The sequence below is a fragment of the Pseudorasbora parva genome, chromosome 7, assembly GCF_024679245.1.
Source record: "Pseudorasbora parva isolate DD20220531a chromosome 7, ASM2467924v1, whole genome shotgun sequence".
Taxonomy (NCBI): Eukaryota; Metazoa; Chordata; class Actinopteri; order Cypriniformes; family Gobionidae; genus Pseudorasbora; species Pseudorasbora parva.
In genome coordinates, this window is record NC_090178.1 from 27,652,259 (window position 1) to 27,670,259 (window position 18,001).

At 43.7% G+C, this 18,001-nt stretch overlaps 1 protein-coding gene across 1 annotated transcript in view; it reads right to left on the minus strand.

Moving 5' to 3' along the window:
- Nucleotides 1-18,001, minus strand: part of LOC137083924 (uncharacterized) — a 32,423-nt gene that overhangs the window by 1,623 nt on the left and 12,799 nt on the right. Inside the window, exons 4-5 of the mRNA XM_067449861.1 lie at nucleotides 4,629-4,737; nucleotides 4,233-4,261 (exon numbers count right to left, since the gene is read on the minus strand). Of these exons, the coding sequence (XP_067305962.1) occupies nucleotides 4,233-4,261; nucleotides 4,629-4,737 (138 nt within the window). The remainder of the gene's footprint in view (nucleotides 1-4,232; nucleotides 4,262-4,628; nucleotides 4,738-18,001) is intronic.

Genomic DNA, 18,001 nt, shown 5'->3' on the forward strand with positions numbered 1-18,001 from the left:
AGGGGTTTGAGACGGGCCCAGCCTTATCTCAGCCCTCACCTGTATCGTACAGTGTCTCGTCTCGGGGTTTGGAAGCCCGCTCTGCGGTCTCTTCCTCCCCGGGCGGGGCACCGGTGCTCCAACTATCCAGCTCTGAGGAGGTGGACGTTGAGAGCATCGCGACTGAAGACTCGCCACTTCAGTCACCCGCTAGTGAGTTGAGGTTCTCACGAGAGCTGTGGCCAGGTTAAATATAAAAATAAGAAACGACTGGCTGGCTGAAATATCTGAATCCCATCGAAATCAGAGAAAACGAAATTAGATGAGCGATTCCTGCCCTCTCGTGCAAAGCATCAACGTTCTGCCGTTCTTCCCTGACCTGCACACCGAGGTGTCTAGGTCATGGAGGAAACCGGTATCATATAGAGTGTTCAGCCCACATACATCTGCATATAGTAATATATTTGGGCTGAGACACTATGGTTATGGGGCGATGCCGAAGATCGAAGAGACGCTTGCGAGCTATCTCTCGCCTTCAGCTGCATCGTCCCTGGCATTTCCCCTCCGAAGGAAATCGGTGCTTACCTCAGCACACGGTACCCGTTGTCCTGCAGCGCCCTTTGGGGGCCGCGCTGCCAACCCCGCCGCAATGCCGGGGCGCAGACGGTCTCTGCGGGCCACTCGAGGGTGGTCCGCTCCCCCTTCGGGGGGCTCCCGAGCAGTCAAGTCAGTCGTTCCCTGCCGGTCCGCCGCTTCAGGGCACTGTGCTTGCTGTTCAAAGTACACCAGAGGCCAGCCTCGAGAGGCTGGTTCCCTTAGTAGATTTTCTAGACTAATGGAAACGTCTATTAAATATATCTCGTTGGTTCCTGCAGATAATCGAAAGGGGGTATGCCATTCAATTTAAAGGGCGGCCACCTCCTTTTAGCGGTGTCCTACCTACAGAGGTGGGCCCGGAGCAGGCTCTGGTGAGGGCACAGGAAGTAGAGACACTCCTGCGAAAGGGGGCTATAGAAAGGGTTCCTCCTCCCGGCAGGGAGTCTGGGTTTTATAGCCGTTACTTCATCGTGCCAAAGAAGGATGGGGGCTTACGCCCGATATTAGATCTGCATCTCTTAAATCGCTCAGTGGCCAAGCTCAAGTTCAAGATGCTCACACTCAGACAGATTGTGTCGCAGATCAAATCGGAGGATTGGTTTGTCACCATAGACCTCAAAGATGCGTATTTTGTCTCCATCCTTCCACATCACAGGAAGTTCCGGAGGTTTGCCTTCGGGGGAGAGGCATACCAATATCGTGTACTTCCTTTCGGTCTAGCTCTGTCACCCCGCACATTCACCAAGTGTGTGGATGCAGCTGGCGCCGTTGCGTCTGCAGGGCATCCACATACTGAATTATATCGACGACTGGCTGATTCTAGCGAATACAGAACAGATGGCGGTTCAGCATCGAGATGCTGTTCTCGCACACATGTCGAAATTGGGGTTGAGGCTGAACGCCAAGAAGAGTGTGCTTTCTCCGGCTCAGAGAACCACTTTTTTAGGCGTGGACTGGGATTCGGTAATTATGCGGGCGCAATTATCGCCAACACGCATAGCATCGATCCTAGCAGCAGTCAAAGAGCAGAAGCTAGACCGGGCCGTCACTGTGAAGCAGTTCCAGAAACTGTTAGGTCTCATGGCAGCAGCGTCCAACGTAATACCTCTTGGCCTACTGTACATGAGGCCACTGTAGTGGTGGCTAAAAAACAAAAGGGTTCTCCCCGAGGGGAAATCCGCTCTGCACTATCAAAGTCACGCGGCGATGCCTACGTGCTCTGGTCATGTGGAAAAACCCGGGGTTTTTATCTCAGGGTCCCGTGTTAGGGGCTCATGTTCGTCGCGTAACGCTAACGACAGATGCCTCTCTCACGGGCTGGGGGGCGACCATGAGTGGTCGCTCATCCCAGGGTCTATGGCAGGAACATCAGCGGCACTGGCACATAAATCGGCTAGAGATGCTCGCAGTGTTTCTTGCATTGAAACAGTTCCTGCCCGACTTCAGGGGCCACCATGTGCTAGTCAGGTCAGACAACACGTCGGTGGTCGCCTATATAAATCACCAGGGGGGTCTGAGGTCCCGTCCGTTGGACAAATTGGCACATCGGATCCTCCTGTGGGCCCAAGGGAAATTGCTGTCAATCAGAGCAGTATATATCCCGGGGGTCCTGAATCAGGAAGCAGACAGCCTGTCGAGGCAGGGGCCGAGGCCCGGGGAATGGAGACTCCACCCAGAGGTGGTGGAGCTCCTATGGAAGGTATATGGGAGAGCAGAAATAGACCTATTTGCTTCGGCGGAGAATTCTCACTGCCCGCAGTGGTTTTCTCTGACCCATCCAGCCCCGCTGGGGTTGGATGCCATGGTACAGGAGTGGCCGAGGCTACCTCTGTACGCCTTCCCCCCGATTGTCTTGCTTCCAGGAGTTCTGGAGAGGGTACGCCGGGACGGGGCCCAGGTACTTCTAGTGGCTCCGTACTGGCCGACCCGAGTATGGTTTTCGGACCTGATATCTCTCCTGGGAGGCTCTCCGATGGAGATTCCGACCAGGAGGGATCTACTGTCTCAGGCGGGCGGGAGATTCCTGCACCCACGCCCGGAGATGTGGAAACTGTGGGCCTGGCCTCTGAGGGGGCTAGGCTCATAGAGGAAGGTCTCTCGGCCGAGGTCGTAGAGACCATCCGTCACTCCAGAGCTCCATCCACGAGGAAGCTGTACGCTCTGAAATGGAAACTTTTCTCAGAATGGTGCAGAGAACGCCAGTGGGACCCAGTTAACTGCCCGCTTGGTACAGTGCTGGAGTTCCTGCAGGCAAGGTTCTCGGCAGGGTTGACCCCCTCCACAATAAAGGTGTACGTGGCGGCCTTGGGTGCCTTCCACGTCCCTTTCGGTGGAGTGTCTTTGGGAAGACACCCTCTAATTACACGCTTCCTCCGTGGCACTTTGAGGTTGAGGCCGGCTATGCACTCGAGGGTCCCAGCATGGGACTTGGCCATTGTCTTGAGGGGCTTGTCTGGGCCACCGTTCGAACCTTTAGAGGAGGTTTCGGACAAGTTCCTCACCCTAAAAACCATCTTTCTTTTGGCCATTTCATCTCTCAAAAGAATAGGAGATATTCAGTCCCTGTCTGTAGCACCCTCATGTTTAGAGTTTGCGCCTGGGATGGTGAAAGCCTTTCTGCATCCCAGGCCGGGTTATGTCCCCAAGGTTCCTACTAGCCCACGGGGCCCCATCACTCTCCAAGCCTTCTGTCCTCCTCCGTTCTCGACGTCAGACCAGGAAAGATTAAATCTGCTGTGCCCTGTTAGGGCGTTGGATACATATGTCCACAGAGCTGCCCTGTGGAGAAAGACTGATCAGTTATTTGTCTGTTTCGGGCCCCCTAAGAAGGGGGCCCCTGTATCTAAACAGAGGATGAGCAAGTGGGTGGTCGAGGCCATTTCACTTGCTTACGAGGCGGCCGGGCAGCCGTCTCCACTGGCTGTCCGGGCGCATTCTACCAAGGGTATGGCTGCTTCGAAAGCACTTTTGTCGGGGGTTTCCCTCCATGATATTAGCAACGAGGCCGGATGGTCGTCTTCATTAACCTTCGTCAGGTTCTACGAACTAGACCTGGCATCTACTGTTGGGGCGCAGGTACTCTCGTAACCGTGTGCGCTTCGGCTTCACACATACGAGACACTTGGTCCTATGGCGATGTGGGTATAAGCGTTCTCACAGCGTTTCGACGCAGCTCGAGTTCCCCGAAAGGGAACGTCTCAGGTTACGTATGTAACCCTAGTTCCCTGAGGGAACGAGACGCTGCGTCGCCCTGCCATACTCCCGGCGTGCCCGTGATCACTTACTTCAGGCTTTATCAGAAGCTAGTTCCTGTTTGTGTTCGCGGACCTTTTATAGTCTCCGGTCGATGACGTCATCACGTCGGCGACGATCGATCTCCCGATGGATTGGTTCTACACGCGCTTCACGACGCATTTACGCAGAGGCGTTCTCACAGCGTTTCGACGCAGCGTCTCGTTCCCTCAGGGAACTAGGGTTACATACGTAACCTGAGACGTTAATCGTTTAGAAGACACTTTTATATCCAGCATCTTTCAAATAAACAACATCACAAGCAATTAATCATGAAAGAATCAGCAATTATGTGCAGTTTCACACTGAGTATTTCCTTTAAAAAGGGAGATTTTGATCAGCCCATGTTTAAATTTTATACTTACAATAAGCTGAAGTGTTGCTAGCTCTTCTGCTGTGTAGTAAAATATAAAAAGAGAAATGTTGAAGGTACTTTAACATATCAGCTCACTCACTTCCATATCTAATCAGTATATGTCCTTTTTGTAGGTTTGGTAAAGATTATCAGAATGATAAAGTATGTTGCGTTTTGTTTAAAAAATACACACATTTCTTAGTTTAACCCGCAGTATGCACACAAATGCATGAATCAAAAAGTTTAAGAAAATTTTAACAATTTGGAAAACAGACTAATTTCAACACGTTGTGTGTTTTTTTTTTTTTTTTTGCTCTGCTAGTTGGCATGAATCTGCATAATTCAATGCAATCCCTGATATTACATAATTAAATTGCTAATTGCTTAATGTTTTCTAGTCACATACCGTCTGTTGATCAGGAACAAATACCCCAGAGCAGCTGTAATCATAGTGATGAGCACTACAGCAGTCACAATCCCTACATCCACAGCGATGGACAGGACAGGAGGACTGCCTGTGGACACACAATCAGGAGGGAGCTCGTAATAAACCAGTAATTTAGCAAATCAGTGGGAACTCTGCTGGTGAAAGAGCATTATTGTAATGCACACTTTCTATTCAGTCAGTTTTCTTTTTTGAGTGGTACTTATGAAGACAATTAAAGGGTTAGTTCACCCAAAAATGAAAATGATTTAATTAATTACTGGACACCCGTAAGACCTTAGTTCATCTTCGGAACACAAATTAAAGGTCCCATTCTTTGCGATTCCATCTTTCAAACTTTAGTCAGTGTGTAATGTTGCTGTTAGAGCATAAATAATACCTGTAAAATTATAAAGCTCAAAGTTCAATGCCAAGCGAGATATTTTATTTAACAGAAGTTCCCTTTCAAAGCCTACAGCGAACGGTCGGTTTGGACTACAGCCCTGCACTTCCTGCTTTAATGACGCAACTAAAACCTATGTTGACGAACCCTCCGCCCACAACACGCAAATTCGGGGGTGTTGTCGCCATGCCATTGAAACGCTGTTGTTTTCATCCCAGAGTCAAATCACCTTTGTTTGGCCTTCCCACGGACGATGTACGTAGAGATCAATGGCTACAGTTTATGGTTAACTCGGTTCCGGAAAATTATAATCACAATTTAAAACTATGTGCAGCACATTTTGCTGAGGACTAGTTCCTCAATCTAAATCAGTTAAATGCCGGATTCGCAGAAAGATTATTCTTAAAAGATGACGCAGTTCCCTCTTTGTCTGGAGAAGGCGTTGTTATGGACAACACCCGGTAAGTGTATTTTATTATTTAAGTTGGTCCGTTTAACAGTTTATGTAACTCATGACACAAAGTGCAACACTGTTTAGCTTTGTTAACTAACGTTAAGTTAGATGGTAATTGAAACTAATCCGAAAAACTTAGCATATAAAAGTGTAGTAATTCATTCAGACACCATCGATTGTTGGTGTTTGTTCACTTTAAACTACTGAATAGACAGCTTACCATTCTGAAACATCCAGCAAAAGTCTTTCCTGAGCAGGTTGTAATCGATCCTCTTCGATATTCTCCGGGTCTGATTCCGGCTCAAATTGATAAGGCAATATAGACATTTTTGCAATAACATTGAGCGCGCGTATCTACCCGTTATGGTAAGAGGCGGGACATTTCCGGGCAAAGTGCGCTAAGCTGCTGTCCAATCACAGCGCGAGAAGCGCTGGTCTAATCAGAACTCCTTACGTGTTTCTGAAGGAGTGACTTCATAGAACAAGGAAATCATCAGGCCGTTTTAGCACAGAGGAAACAGCGGTATACAGATAAGTAAATTGTTTGAAAAATACTGTGTTTTTTTACACGAAACATGAACTCATGTTATATTGCACACTGTAAACATAATCAAAGCTTCGAAAACACGGGAAGAATGGGACCTTTAAGATATTTTTGTTGAAAGCTGATGGCTGAGAAAGGCTTCAGAAAGGCCTCCATTGGCATTCAGTACATTCCCACTGACCCACTCACAAGACCCATAAAGGCACTAAACACATCGATACAAAGTCCATCTCACTACAGTGGCTGTACATTCATTTTACAATGCGACAAAAATAGTTAATGTGTGCACAAAACTCAAAATAACGACTTTATCCACCAAGTTATTAACGTGAACTCGACGCATGCGCGAGAATATAACGCAGCTCCACCGTTCGAATTCATGACCTGGAAGAGGAGGAGCGCCGCCATCGCGTAAGTTCCAGGGGAGTTCACGTCAGAGACCAACACAGAAGACAATAACTTGCCGGATAAAGTCATTATTTTGATTTTTTTGTGCACAGAAAACTATTTTCCCTTTCTTTATATATCTGAAGCCTTTCTCAGCCATCAGCTTTCAACAAAAATATCTTCATTTGTGTTCCGAAGATGAATGAAGGTCTTACGGGTGTCCAATGACATGAGGGTGAGTAATTAATGAAATCATTTTCATGGGTGAACTAACCCTTTAAGACTTCTTCACTGCTTATACTAGTGGTTTGTTTTAAACTAGGGCTGCAACTAAACAAAACACACTGTTCCACTTCCAGCCCAATGATGTCCTTCAAATAAACGTATCAGCTGAGTGCAATAAAACATACAAAGTAATGAATATATCTACCATTACATAAACTAACCATGGTTTTACAATGAACACAACAAACCAACATAATAATAATAATAACAGGGTTATTGGAATTATTCGTGAATTATGGTTTTGCTACAGGTCCATAGTTTAGTATTTGTGTGGTTATAGAAATTGTATCAATACGCCAAAAACATGGTTTATTTTCGTAAAGGTATGTTTGTTTTATACATTATGTGCACAAAAACAATTACTAAGCAAAAGGAGTTTTAATCCCTACATTAAGAATTATATTAAAGAAAAACACAAACACAAGAAAACAAACTCAGAGTTACCAGATAACTGCAGGAACACACACACGCACGACACAGTAAACTGTTACTGTCATTTCTTTATCCTGAAGAAACCTCTTACATGTATCTTTCCTGCATTCTCACTCTGTTTCCATTATTTTGCATAGAAATGTATTAATGGAAGATTACAGGACGGCAGACCCGACTAATCGATCTTGAGAATCGTTGTCGATGATTTTAATTATCAATTATTATCGACTAGTTGTTGCAGCCCTTTGGTAAACCACTCACTTAAAGTATTAAACTAATGCTGAGTCATACAACGCCATTTGTAATACTAACAAGAATGCTTTGTGCCACTTGCCGGAGCACACTTGCATTCACAATGCAATTTTTTGTTTTTAAAAAAGGGAGGAAAATCACTTTTGCTAATAGACTGCCTAAAAGATGCATCATTTATGCCGTGCAGCGATTTTCACTTGATTGTGCTGCACTTTCCAGAAGATTATCACGGAGGCAGCTGACTTTGATGAAGGAATTCTTGTTCAATAAACTGACAAGCAGACTCATTATACACCTAAATATAGTCAATTTAATAAAATGAATCAAAAAGTGTACTGTCCAATTAGTAATATAAGATTTTTGCTGTCATAATGATGACGGTAACACACACAAGAGTATAGCTGCTCTTTCAAGTGGGCCAGGGACGGTTAAATCAGGCGAGCCTGGGCAAAGTATGCAGTGATCACTAGTCAAACGAATCAGAATTTGTGGCTCAAATGATCCCGGGCACAGTTTAGATTGCCTGAGGGTGTCTGTGAAACCGGGCCAATGATAGCCATGTTTTATTAGGGTAACGTTTTCTTTTGCTTGAGGATGTCAACTTTCAGACACTCTCATGCAGTAGCTGCGCGCTGGTCATTCTTTAGCTCCGCCCACTCTGTAACGGTGGTGACCCCCAAACTACAATTCATAATTCAGTATTCAATAAATTGTTTTTTTGTTTTTTAAATCAACCTTATTCGGGCGCCAGGCAGGTATAGGCCTGCCAACAAAAACCCGGGATAGTTTTTTTAATAACCACCCGTTACGTACAATAACCTCAAAATAATCAGTCTTTTGTTTTGTTTTTCACGTTTTTACTTAAATGGGTTTACACCCAACAAACACAAACATCAAACTTAGTTTGATAGATATAAACAATACAACACCTAAACAGAAAGACCAGAAGAACAATTTCAGACACCGCTACTTATTCTTTTTGTTCGTGGTTTGTATTTCAATCGGTGCAGATATGTCACAGTTCATTAACATGCCATAAATTCACATGTCCGTTTTAAACCCCAATTTGTCCTTGAAAACAACACTAACGAAGAAGAAGGTCATAGAAAGGAAATAAAATCAAAACAAAATGAATACAAACAATAAACTCGATCAGTCTGTATATGTTTGGAATCGTGTGCGTACGTGTGTGCGTGTGTGTGTCGGAGAGTGAGCGCGTCTGTGATTGGGTGCGTGTATGTGTGCGTGTGTGTGTGTCGGAGAGAGAGCGTGTCTGTGCTTGATTGTTTGGGGAAATGAAAAGTTTTTTAGTCACTGACCCAAGTGCAGCTGATCACAGGGCTTTCGAAGAGTGTCTAGGGACCGTAGTGGACTCAACGATGATCCTGGTTACGACCAACTTTTCCCTTTGGATGGCTTAGCGATGCTTATAACGTGAAGGTAACTTTACGCTCGTTCACAAGCACGGTAGAGCAGATCTGGAAATGACAGGCCGACAGGAACACGAGCCACATTCCCCACGGTAACGCACTCCACTTCTCTTCCACCACTCGCAACTCAACTGTCTTCACTTGTTGTGACGTCTCTTCCCCCCCCTTCCGGTATGTGCGCTTCACCCTTATACTCACATCCGTCCTTAATTAATACGCACACCTTTCGTGCAACGAAAGTGAAAGTAACCAAGTGGCATCCAGACTTTTCAGTTCTGCCACACTCTCCCCTCCTTGAGAAGACAACGCATAGTTGTTAAATCTAAAATCCAAGGAAATCTTCATCCTCATCTGAGGTCTCATGGAAGAGTTCCCGGAGGTTCTCCAGAGTACGTTTTTCCATTTCTTTTGCCGTAGGGAAACACGGTTTCATATTGCATACATGCACAGTGCGCACGTCTTCTCCTGTGGTTTCCAGCGCAACTTGATAGTTGAAAGGCCCCAACTGTCGAATTATCCGATATGGTCCCTTCCATTTTGGTGCCAGCTTGGCACTAAAATTACGTTGTGAACTGGATTGAGGGAAGTTCCTTACCCATATACGATCTTTCTCCTGGAAGGAGACATCTCTTCTGTTTTTGTTATAACTTCTCAACTGTCTCGTTTGAGCTCTTTTGCAGTTTTCCTCTGCCTTTCTCTGTAGCTGGGACAACTGATGAACAACATCATATGAAGGACCAGAGGGTGAAAGGTTGTGTCCATGCAACAATTTGTCCACTGGACTCTTGAAGTTTTCTGCCCAGATGGAGCTCAGCAGGCGTCATTCCAATTGTTTCCTGAACGGCAGTATTGAGTGCAAAACGAAACTCGGGAAGGTAGAGGTCCCAACCTTTGTGATTATCTTCTACGAAGGAAGCTATTATACACTTCAGAGTACGGTTGACTCTTTCCGTCATATTCGTTTGTGGATGGTAAGCAGTGGTTAATTTGTGTGTTACATTCCACTTTGCGCACAATTCATCGAATACTGCAGAGACAAATTGGGTTCCCCTGTCAGACAGGATGTAATCAGGCACACCCCAACGAGTCAGCACTTCTCTTCGCCAGATTTCAGCAATAGTCTTAGCAGTGGCTTGCCGCATAGGAAATAGCTCGACCCATCGAGAAAAATAGTCAACAAAGACGAGTAAGTACTCCTGTTGTTTGGTGCTTTTTGGCAGTGGGCCCATTACATCTACTCCTAGCATTTCATTGGGTCGTGATGTAGTAATTGGTTGAAGTTTTCCGGCCATTTTTTTGTTATCACTCTTGAGAGTTTGACATTTTACACACCTTTTAACATGTTTTTTGACATCCGTCCACATGCCAGACCAGTAAGCAACATCTTGTATTCTTTTGTACGTCTTGAAAATTCCAAGATGTCCACTCATGGGATTGGAATGGTAGTACTGGAGAATGTTGTGTACAAGGCTGCTCGGAATGACAACACGGTAATGAACTCGGCCATCGGTCAGATGAGTGGTGTGATACAATTTGTCTTCCAACACTGCATATTGTTCCTTCTCAGCGAGTTCCTTCTTTGCTAATGCCTGAAATATTTCACAAATTTCAGGATCCTGATGTTGTGCTTCCCAGATACTTTCGGGGGTGATAGGAAACTCTGACTCCTCTTTCTGATTGGTGTAAACACTACACCCAGGTAGGTAGTTCATTCGTGAAAGTGCATCAGGTGCTACATTCAACTTCCCTTTCCTGTACTCCATAACAGTCATATCTTTGTAGCCGAAGAGCCCATCTGATGAGTCGACTGGTTGTTTTTGTGGAACTCATCACCCATTGCAATGAGGAATGGTCCGTGATTACTGTGAACAGTTGAGGTTCTAAGTAATGCTGCCATTTATCCAGAGCCTATACCACTGCAAGACATTCTTTTTCGGTGGTAGAATAGTTTGTCTCAGCTTTATTTAGAGTCCTACTGGCATAAGCAATCACTTCCTCACCACCTTGTTCTTTCCGCTGAGTTAACACAGCACCCAAGCCGGTGTCGCTTGCGTCAGTGTACACGGTAAAGGGTAGTTGGAGATTAGGGTGTCCAAGGATAGGTGGTGATGTCAGGCATGCTTTTAAACACTCAAAAGCTTGTTGGCATTTTGATGTCCACTGAAATGATTGTCCTTTCTTTTTTAGGGTGTTAAGAGGCTCAGCAATCCTGGAGAAGTCTGGCACGAATCGATGGTACCATCCAGCCAACCCTAGGAACCGCTGGACTTCTTTAAGATTACGTGGAACTGGATAGGTGCGGATTGCTTCCACCTTGCTTGGGTCAGCAGTTATTCCCTGTCTGTTCACTACATGACCAAGGAAGTTGATCTCCTGCAGACAAAACTTGCATTTTTTTAGATTTAATGTCAGCCCAGCTGATTTCAACCGTTGGAAGATGGTCTGGATGTGAAGGAAATGCTGGGTCATAGATGGAGAGTAAACGATGATATCGTCAATATAGACGAAACATATGGTTCCAAGCAACTCTCTCAGGACTATCTCCATTAGCCTTTGAAAGGTTGCTGGGGCATTTTTCAGACTAAAAGGCATAACATTGAAATGGTACAACCCCCCTGATGTGATGAAGGCGGTCTTCAGCTTGCTTTCAGGTTCCATGGGTACCTGCCAATAACCGCTGTTAAGGTCAAGAGTTGAAAAAATGGCTGCACCAGAAAGTGACTCCAGTATCTCCGTGATATTAGGAATTGGATACGCGTCACTCTCGGTGAGGGCATTGACCTCTCTATAGTCAACACAGAACCTGAGACTTCCGTCTTTCTTGGGGACTAAGACAACTGGTGATGCCCATGCTGAATAAGAGGGTTCTATGATGCCAGCTTTTAACATTTCGTCAATCTGTTCCTTTACTATGGCTTGCTTGACAGGTGTGAGCCTATAGGGACGTTGTTTAATGGGTACCGGATGACGAGTGTACAGGCAGTGCTGAAGAACGGTCGTACGTCCGGGTCGGCGGGTACACACTGTTTGATGGGACTCCAAAAGGTGGCGTAACTGAACTTCATCATTCTGAGGTAACGTTGCTTCTTTTAGTGCATTTGCAATTAAAACTTGATCCTCAGTGAGGGTAGAGTCTACATCTCGAGATGCCCGTAGAGGTTGTGTAGGAGGAACGGCACTTAGTAAGGAAAGATTCTGTTGAGAACCCCTACATTTTCTTGGCTTTCTTTGCCAGGGAACTTTACTCATAGGTACACTCGCTTGTCCCAGTTGGAAATAGTATTCCACCTCCTGAGCACCTTTGAATGAGTACTTCCTGTCTGCAACATTAAGCTGGAGGCCACTCAGGAAAATGAAATCTAACCCCAACACTGCTACATACGTCAGGGATGTGGACGTAAGGACTACAGCTCGCATAGAAGTATTGGTGTCATGCAATGTAATCTGTACATTTATCCACCCAAGTGGAACTTCAGCCTCGCCGTTTGCTAGGTATAAAGGCCCTAAGGTCCAGGGATGGAGACTTTCTTGAGGGGTAAGATCCTTCCATAAACTCTCATGTATAAGAGTATAGCTAGCTCCAGTGTCCACAATCGCTTTTCCTTTCAAGGGCCCAATGGTGATAGGGACTACTAGCTGTTGGGGTACTGTGAACTGCTTGTGAGGAACATCCTGGTTCGTTTGCAGACTAGACGTGATAGGTGATGCCGTTGTGGCTGAGACAGTATTGTGGGAGGGTAACCCACCCTGTTTTTGATTTTGAGGAGGTCGTTTGTTGTGAGCGGGTTGAGGCTGATGGGATGGCTGACTTGAAAGGGATGTAAAATAAGGACAGTTCCCTGGGGAATGGTGTCCTTTACACCGCCAGCACTGAACTTGAGACTTGTCCAAAGCGCGATTAACAGGAGGTCGTGGTGCCATAGACTGTTGTTTAGGGTGTATATCTCCATCATACCTGAGTTGCTGCTCAAAGTCCTTTTCAAATTGATGACCCAACTTCACCAATTCTTCCACTGTAGACACACGACTGCGGAGTTGACTGGCAAGGTGAGGTTTAATATTTTTTAAAATCATTTTTACAATTTCACCTTCTGTTAGTGTGCTCTTCCATCTTTTACACAATGCTCGGTAGGAGAAAGCAAAATCTCGGATGGGTTCTCGTTCTCCTTGAGTCCTAGTCCTGACTCGCTCTGCCAACTCATCCTCATAATCCTCTGACAGAAAAGCGGAGAGGAAAGCTGCTTCGAATTCAGTCCAGGACAAAATGGAAGCGCGAGCGACTTCCCACCAGTCACGTGCAGTTCCGTGTAAGACGGTGCGAAAAGTAGCCAGAAGATCCCCATCTGACAAAGGATGTAATGCCAAAAAATCCTGACATCGAGTTAAATAACTTAAAGGATCTGCATCATCGGATGGCCTTCCAAATGTAGGGAATGTTAGTCGAAGATGATCACTTTTTGCTACCGTAGCAGTGGAAGATGTGGTGGTGTGAACTTCTGGACTGGGTGGTATTGAAAAGGAAACTGGGGTGGATAAGGGTACCTCTTTTGGTTGATCCGTCATCTCTTTTCTTTCAGTTTTAAATTGTTTTGTCAGGTCTGACTGGATTTGTTGTGTGTTAGTGCTAAGCTCTGCCATTTGCTTTTTACATTGATGAAGTTCTTTGTAGAGTTCATCTTGACTAGTCTGCAGGTTCTTGCGCATGACTTTAAGATCATTTTGAATTTCAACCTGAAGCTGTTCTACCAGGAAACGTACCTCAGATACAAGGGCAGTCTTCACATTTGTCAGTTCATCAGCAATCATTAGTTTGGTAGCTTTGGTCCATTGATCCATCTCGCTTTCCACCTGTTGTTTGTTTTTTGAGATGCACTTGAGTAACTGTTGCTGGTTCTCTGCCATCTTAGTTACCACACTGGAAAGATTTGTTGTAAGTTGAGAAGACTTGTCCTTTACCTCCTGGGTAAGTTGAATAATTGCACTCTCCTGTTTTTGGCTAGATTCCTTTAAGGAGTCCAAATCTCCTTTTACTTGGTGGGTAAGTTGTTGTATTCCTCTGCCAGGTGTGGGTAGTTCACCAGACAAATCCTGCAAATCCTGTTGTCCCACAGAAGATGGTGGAGAATCTTCATGGGATGAGCAAAGCTGCATAGGGTCTGCGCTGGGAGGTTTCCAAGTGAGGGTTTGTACTGGAGTGCTAACAGTCGGGGGGGACGTGACAAACCGCACACTGGTTCCAGTGGGGCCAGTATGGGGCATAATAGGGGTGAAATGGAAAGGGGCGGTGATGGGGGCTGTTGAGGTCCACATGGGAGTTTCCACTTCAGGGACATCAATATCCACACAAATGGATGGAGATGGGGAAGGTGTGGAAGTCATGTTGATGGAAGGGTGAACTATGTGTACAAATAAAATAAAAAAATCAGTAAATGTGTACTTGGGTCTGTGTTTTTCCTTTTAAAGGGGGAAAAAAAAAACTGTAAACTGGGGCAAAATAACAAACTACAAAGTTCAACAACAATAACAAAAAACAAAACAAAATAGTACTACAAGGTTAAGTAAACAGTTCCAACAACCTTTTTGAATTTACCCTTAAGTAAGTTATTCAGAAGTTAACCACTTGCCAATTTGCTCACACACTTGTTTCACCAAAAAAAAAAAAAAAAATTGATATAACAAGGATTACAGTTCAGTCACAATACAATTCAGTCATATGGGGACTTATGTCATATCATTCTACATCTCCAAATCCTCATAATACATTTTCCCCCCAAATGAGAATTAAATGACAAATCCCAAATCACCAGACGCAGGTTTTTTTTTTTTTTTTCAAACAATGAAATCAAAAGACATAAATCACAACAAAGAGCAGTAGTTCAGTTCAAATATAATCTCAGTGATGTATTATTGGTATTTAAAAAAAAACAATTCCCTTTATTCTCTTTTCAACCAAAGTTCAAATGATGATTCAGTTCAAGTTTCACAGTTCATAATTCATGATTTTCAATTAAAGTTTCTTCAGAATTCATGATTTTCAATTTAAGTTTCACAGTTCATAATTCATGATTTTCAATTAAAGTTTCTTCAGAATTCATGAATTTCAATTTAATTTTCACAGTTCACGTCCCTGTTCGGGCGCCACTCTGTAACGGTGGTGACCCCCAAACTACAATTCATAATTCAGTATTCAATAAATTGTTTTTTTGTTTTTTAAATCAACCTTATTCGGGCGCCAGGCAGGTATAGGCCTGCCAACAAAAACCCGGGATAGTTTTTTTAATAACCACCCGTTACGTACAATAACCTCAAAATAATCAGTCTTTTGTTTTGTTTTTCACGTTTTTACTTAAATGGGTTTAAACCCAACAAACACAAACATCAAACTTAGTTTGATAGATATAAACAATACAACACCTAAACAGAAAGACCAGAAGAACAATTTCAGACACCGCTACTTATTCTTTTTGTTCGTGGTTTGTATTTCAATCGGTGCAGATATGTCACAGTTCATTAACATGCCATAAATTCACATGTCCGTTTTAAACCCCAATTTGTCCTTGAAAACAACACTAACGAAGAAGAAGGTCATAGAAAGCAAATAAAATCAAAACAAAATGAATACAAACAATAAACTCGATCAGTCTGTATATGTTTGGAATCGTGTGCGTACGTGTGTGCGTGTGTGTGTCGGAGAGTGAGCGCGTCTGTGATTGGGTGCGTGTATGTGTGCGTGTGTGTGTGTCGGAGAGAGAGCGTGTCTGTGCTTGATTGTTTGGGGAAATGAAAAGTTTTTTAGTCACTGACCCAAGTGCAGCTGATCACAGGGCTTTCGAAGAGTGTCTAGGGACCGTAGTGGACTCAACGATGATCCTGGTTACGACCAACTTTTCCCTTTGGATGGCTTAGCGATGCTTATAACGTGAAGGTAACTTTGCGCTCGTTCACAAGCACGGTAGAGCAGATCTGGAAATGACAGGCCGACAGGAACACGAGCCACATTCCCCACGGTAACGCACTCCACTTCTCTCCCACCACTCGCAACTCAACTGTCTTCACTTGTTGTGACGTCTCTTCCCCCCCCCTTCCGGTATGTGCGCTTCACCCTTACGCCCGTTTCACACATACTCCGTCTGCAGTGCGTGTGCAGTGCGTGTTGCGTTGCGTATGCGTTGCAGGAGCCCCACACCCTGTAGTGTTTTCACATATGCTGCGTTTGCAGTCCGCAACTGATCCGCTGTTGCACACCACAAACACAGCATTTATTCATTATTTTTTAAAATCCAAAAGTTTTTACTGAACATGCCTCGTCAGAATTCCAATCCTCTTTGTTTACTCTTTAATAGAAGTCAGGTTACATAGCCTACTACATTTAAACAACATTTTTTCAATTCATTAATTCATATTTATATATAAATATACTTTAGATTTAGCTCACACAAAAGGCAAAACATTTAAACATAGGTTATAGCCTAAAATCATAAACATTTTAAATTAGAAACTTAGAATAGTATATTCAAAAACAGCCGACTCTAGTCTTTACTTTCGTTTTTACACCCTTTTAAAAGAAATCCTGCAGGTCAAAAAGAACTTTGCATTTCACCTCCAAGAAAGTACGAGTGCTATCCATTATGGCACATTTTTTTTTACCTCAATGCCAGGTAAGGTGTCGTTTTGTTGCTTTACTTGAGAAAAAAAGCCATGTGTTGACTTTGAAACAAAAGTATATTTTAAATGATATGCATCCGTGTTGAAATTACTAGATTTTCGCGTCAGTACATGTTTATTTTAATGCGAACAATGTTCTATCACTTTAATGCAGCAACGCAGCGCAGCGCAGCAAAAAATAGACTCGGTACGAAAACGATCCGTGCACTGCTGCAGACGCAACACTGCATGAAAAAAGGTGTATCCGGACCCGTATACTCCTGTATACACTGCTGAAATTCGGAAGAATCCGGGAGTATACTGGCCGGATAGGTCAAATTCCATGGATCTGTATATATCCGTATACATCCGGAATGATACCAAATCGGATGTATGTTGTGGCCGTATACTTCCATGCTACAGCCATTTGTTGCCATGGCAAGTAATCCCATCAGGTTTTTTCAGGAGACATTTTCACACCTCTGAGCAGCTTTGCCTCCCATCCCCTTATTGGCCCTTTAACTCAAACTGGATTGGTTGTTCTTTTAAAACCACTCCCAAAACCCAAACTGCTATTGGAGGACAGGGCACATTGGAAACCCAGTAAAGTGATTTTATTGGTTACTTTTAAAACTTAGCCCACCCAAGGCCTTATAGCTTAGTGATTTGATTGGTTATAGGTCAGCTATGCAGATACTGCTCATACACCATAAACCCCACCCCCCTCTCCCCCCAAAGGAAAAATACACACAAAAAACAATTTAGGAAAATATGGAATATTTATTAAGGTACATAAAACATTATCAAGAGCATTTTAAACAAGCAAAAGAATAGAATGGAGAAACAAAAACAAGTGAACAAAATGTATTTAAAAGGGATGAAAATGTAAAGAACAAAAAATACAAAAATAAAGGCATTTAAAAGGAACAAATAAACAATATAACTATATAAAATAAACATAAGTTAAAATGAAAGGGTAAAAAAGGCATGAAAAATAAAATTAACACAACATACTTAAAAGTTGGTGACATAAAGAAATAAATACACAGTGTATCTAAAATGTAACATTATAAAATGAGACAATGCAAAAATTTAAAGATAAAATTAGAACCAGAATGTTATAAAAAAAAGGTTATATAATATACATAGATGTTCTAAGTAAACAATAAAAATAAGTGAAAAAAAAAAAAAACTCCCAAAGAGCATTGTAAACATATTATAAAATGAATGGGGGGGGGGGGGGGGGAGTGAGCAAATTCTATTTAAAGGACGGCGATGTAAAGGAATAAAAGAAAAAATATGCATATAATATATGTTCTAAGTAAACAATATATATAAGTGGAAACATTTCCAAAGAGCATTGTAAAAATACATTATAATGATGCACTGGTGATGTGACGTGTAGCATGGGTCAGCCTCTAGTCTGGTTCGTAGCACTTGGCAGAGCGCAGACAACCGTGGTTCTGTTTGGTGGAGACCTCACCATCCACACTGGCCTTCCATCAACAACATCATCTTCATCAG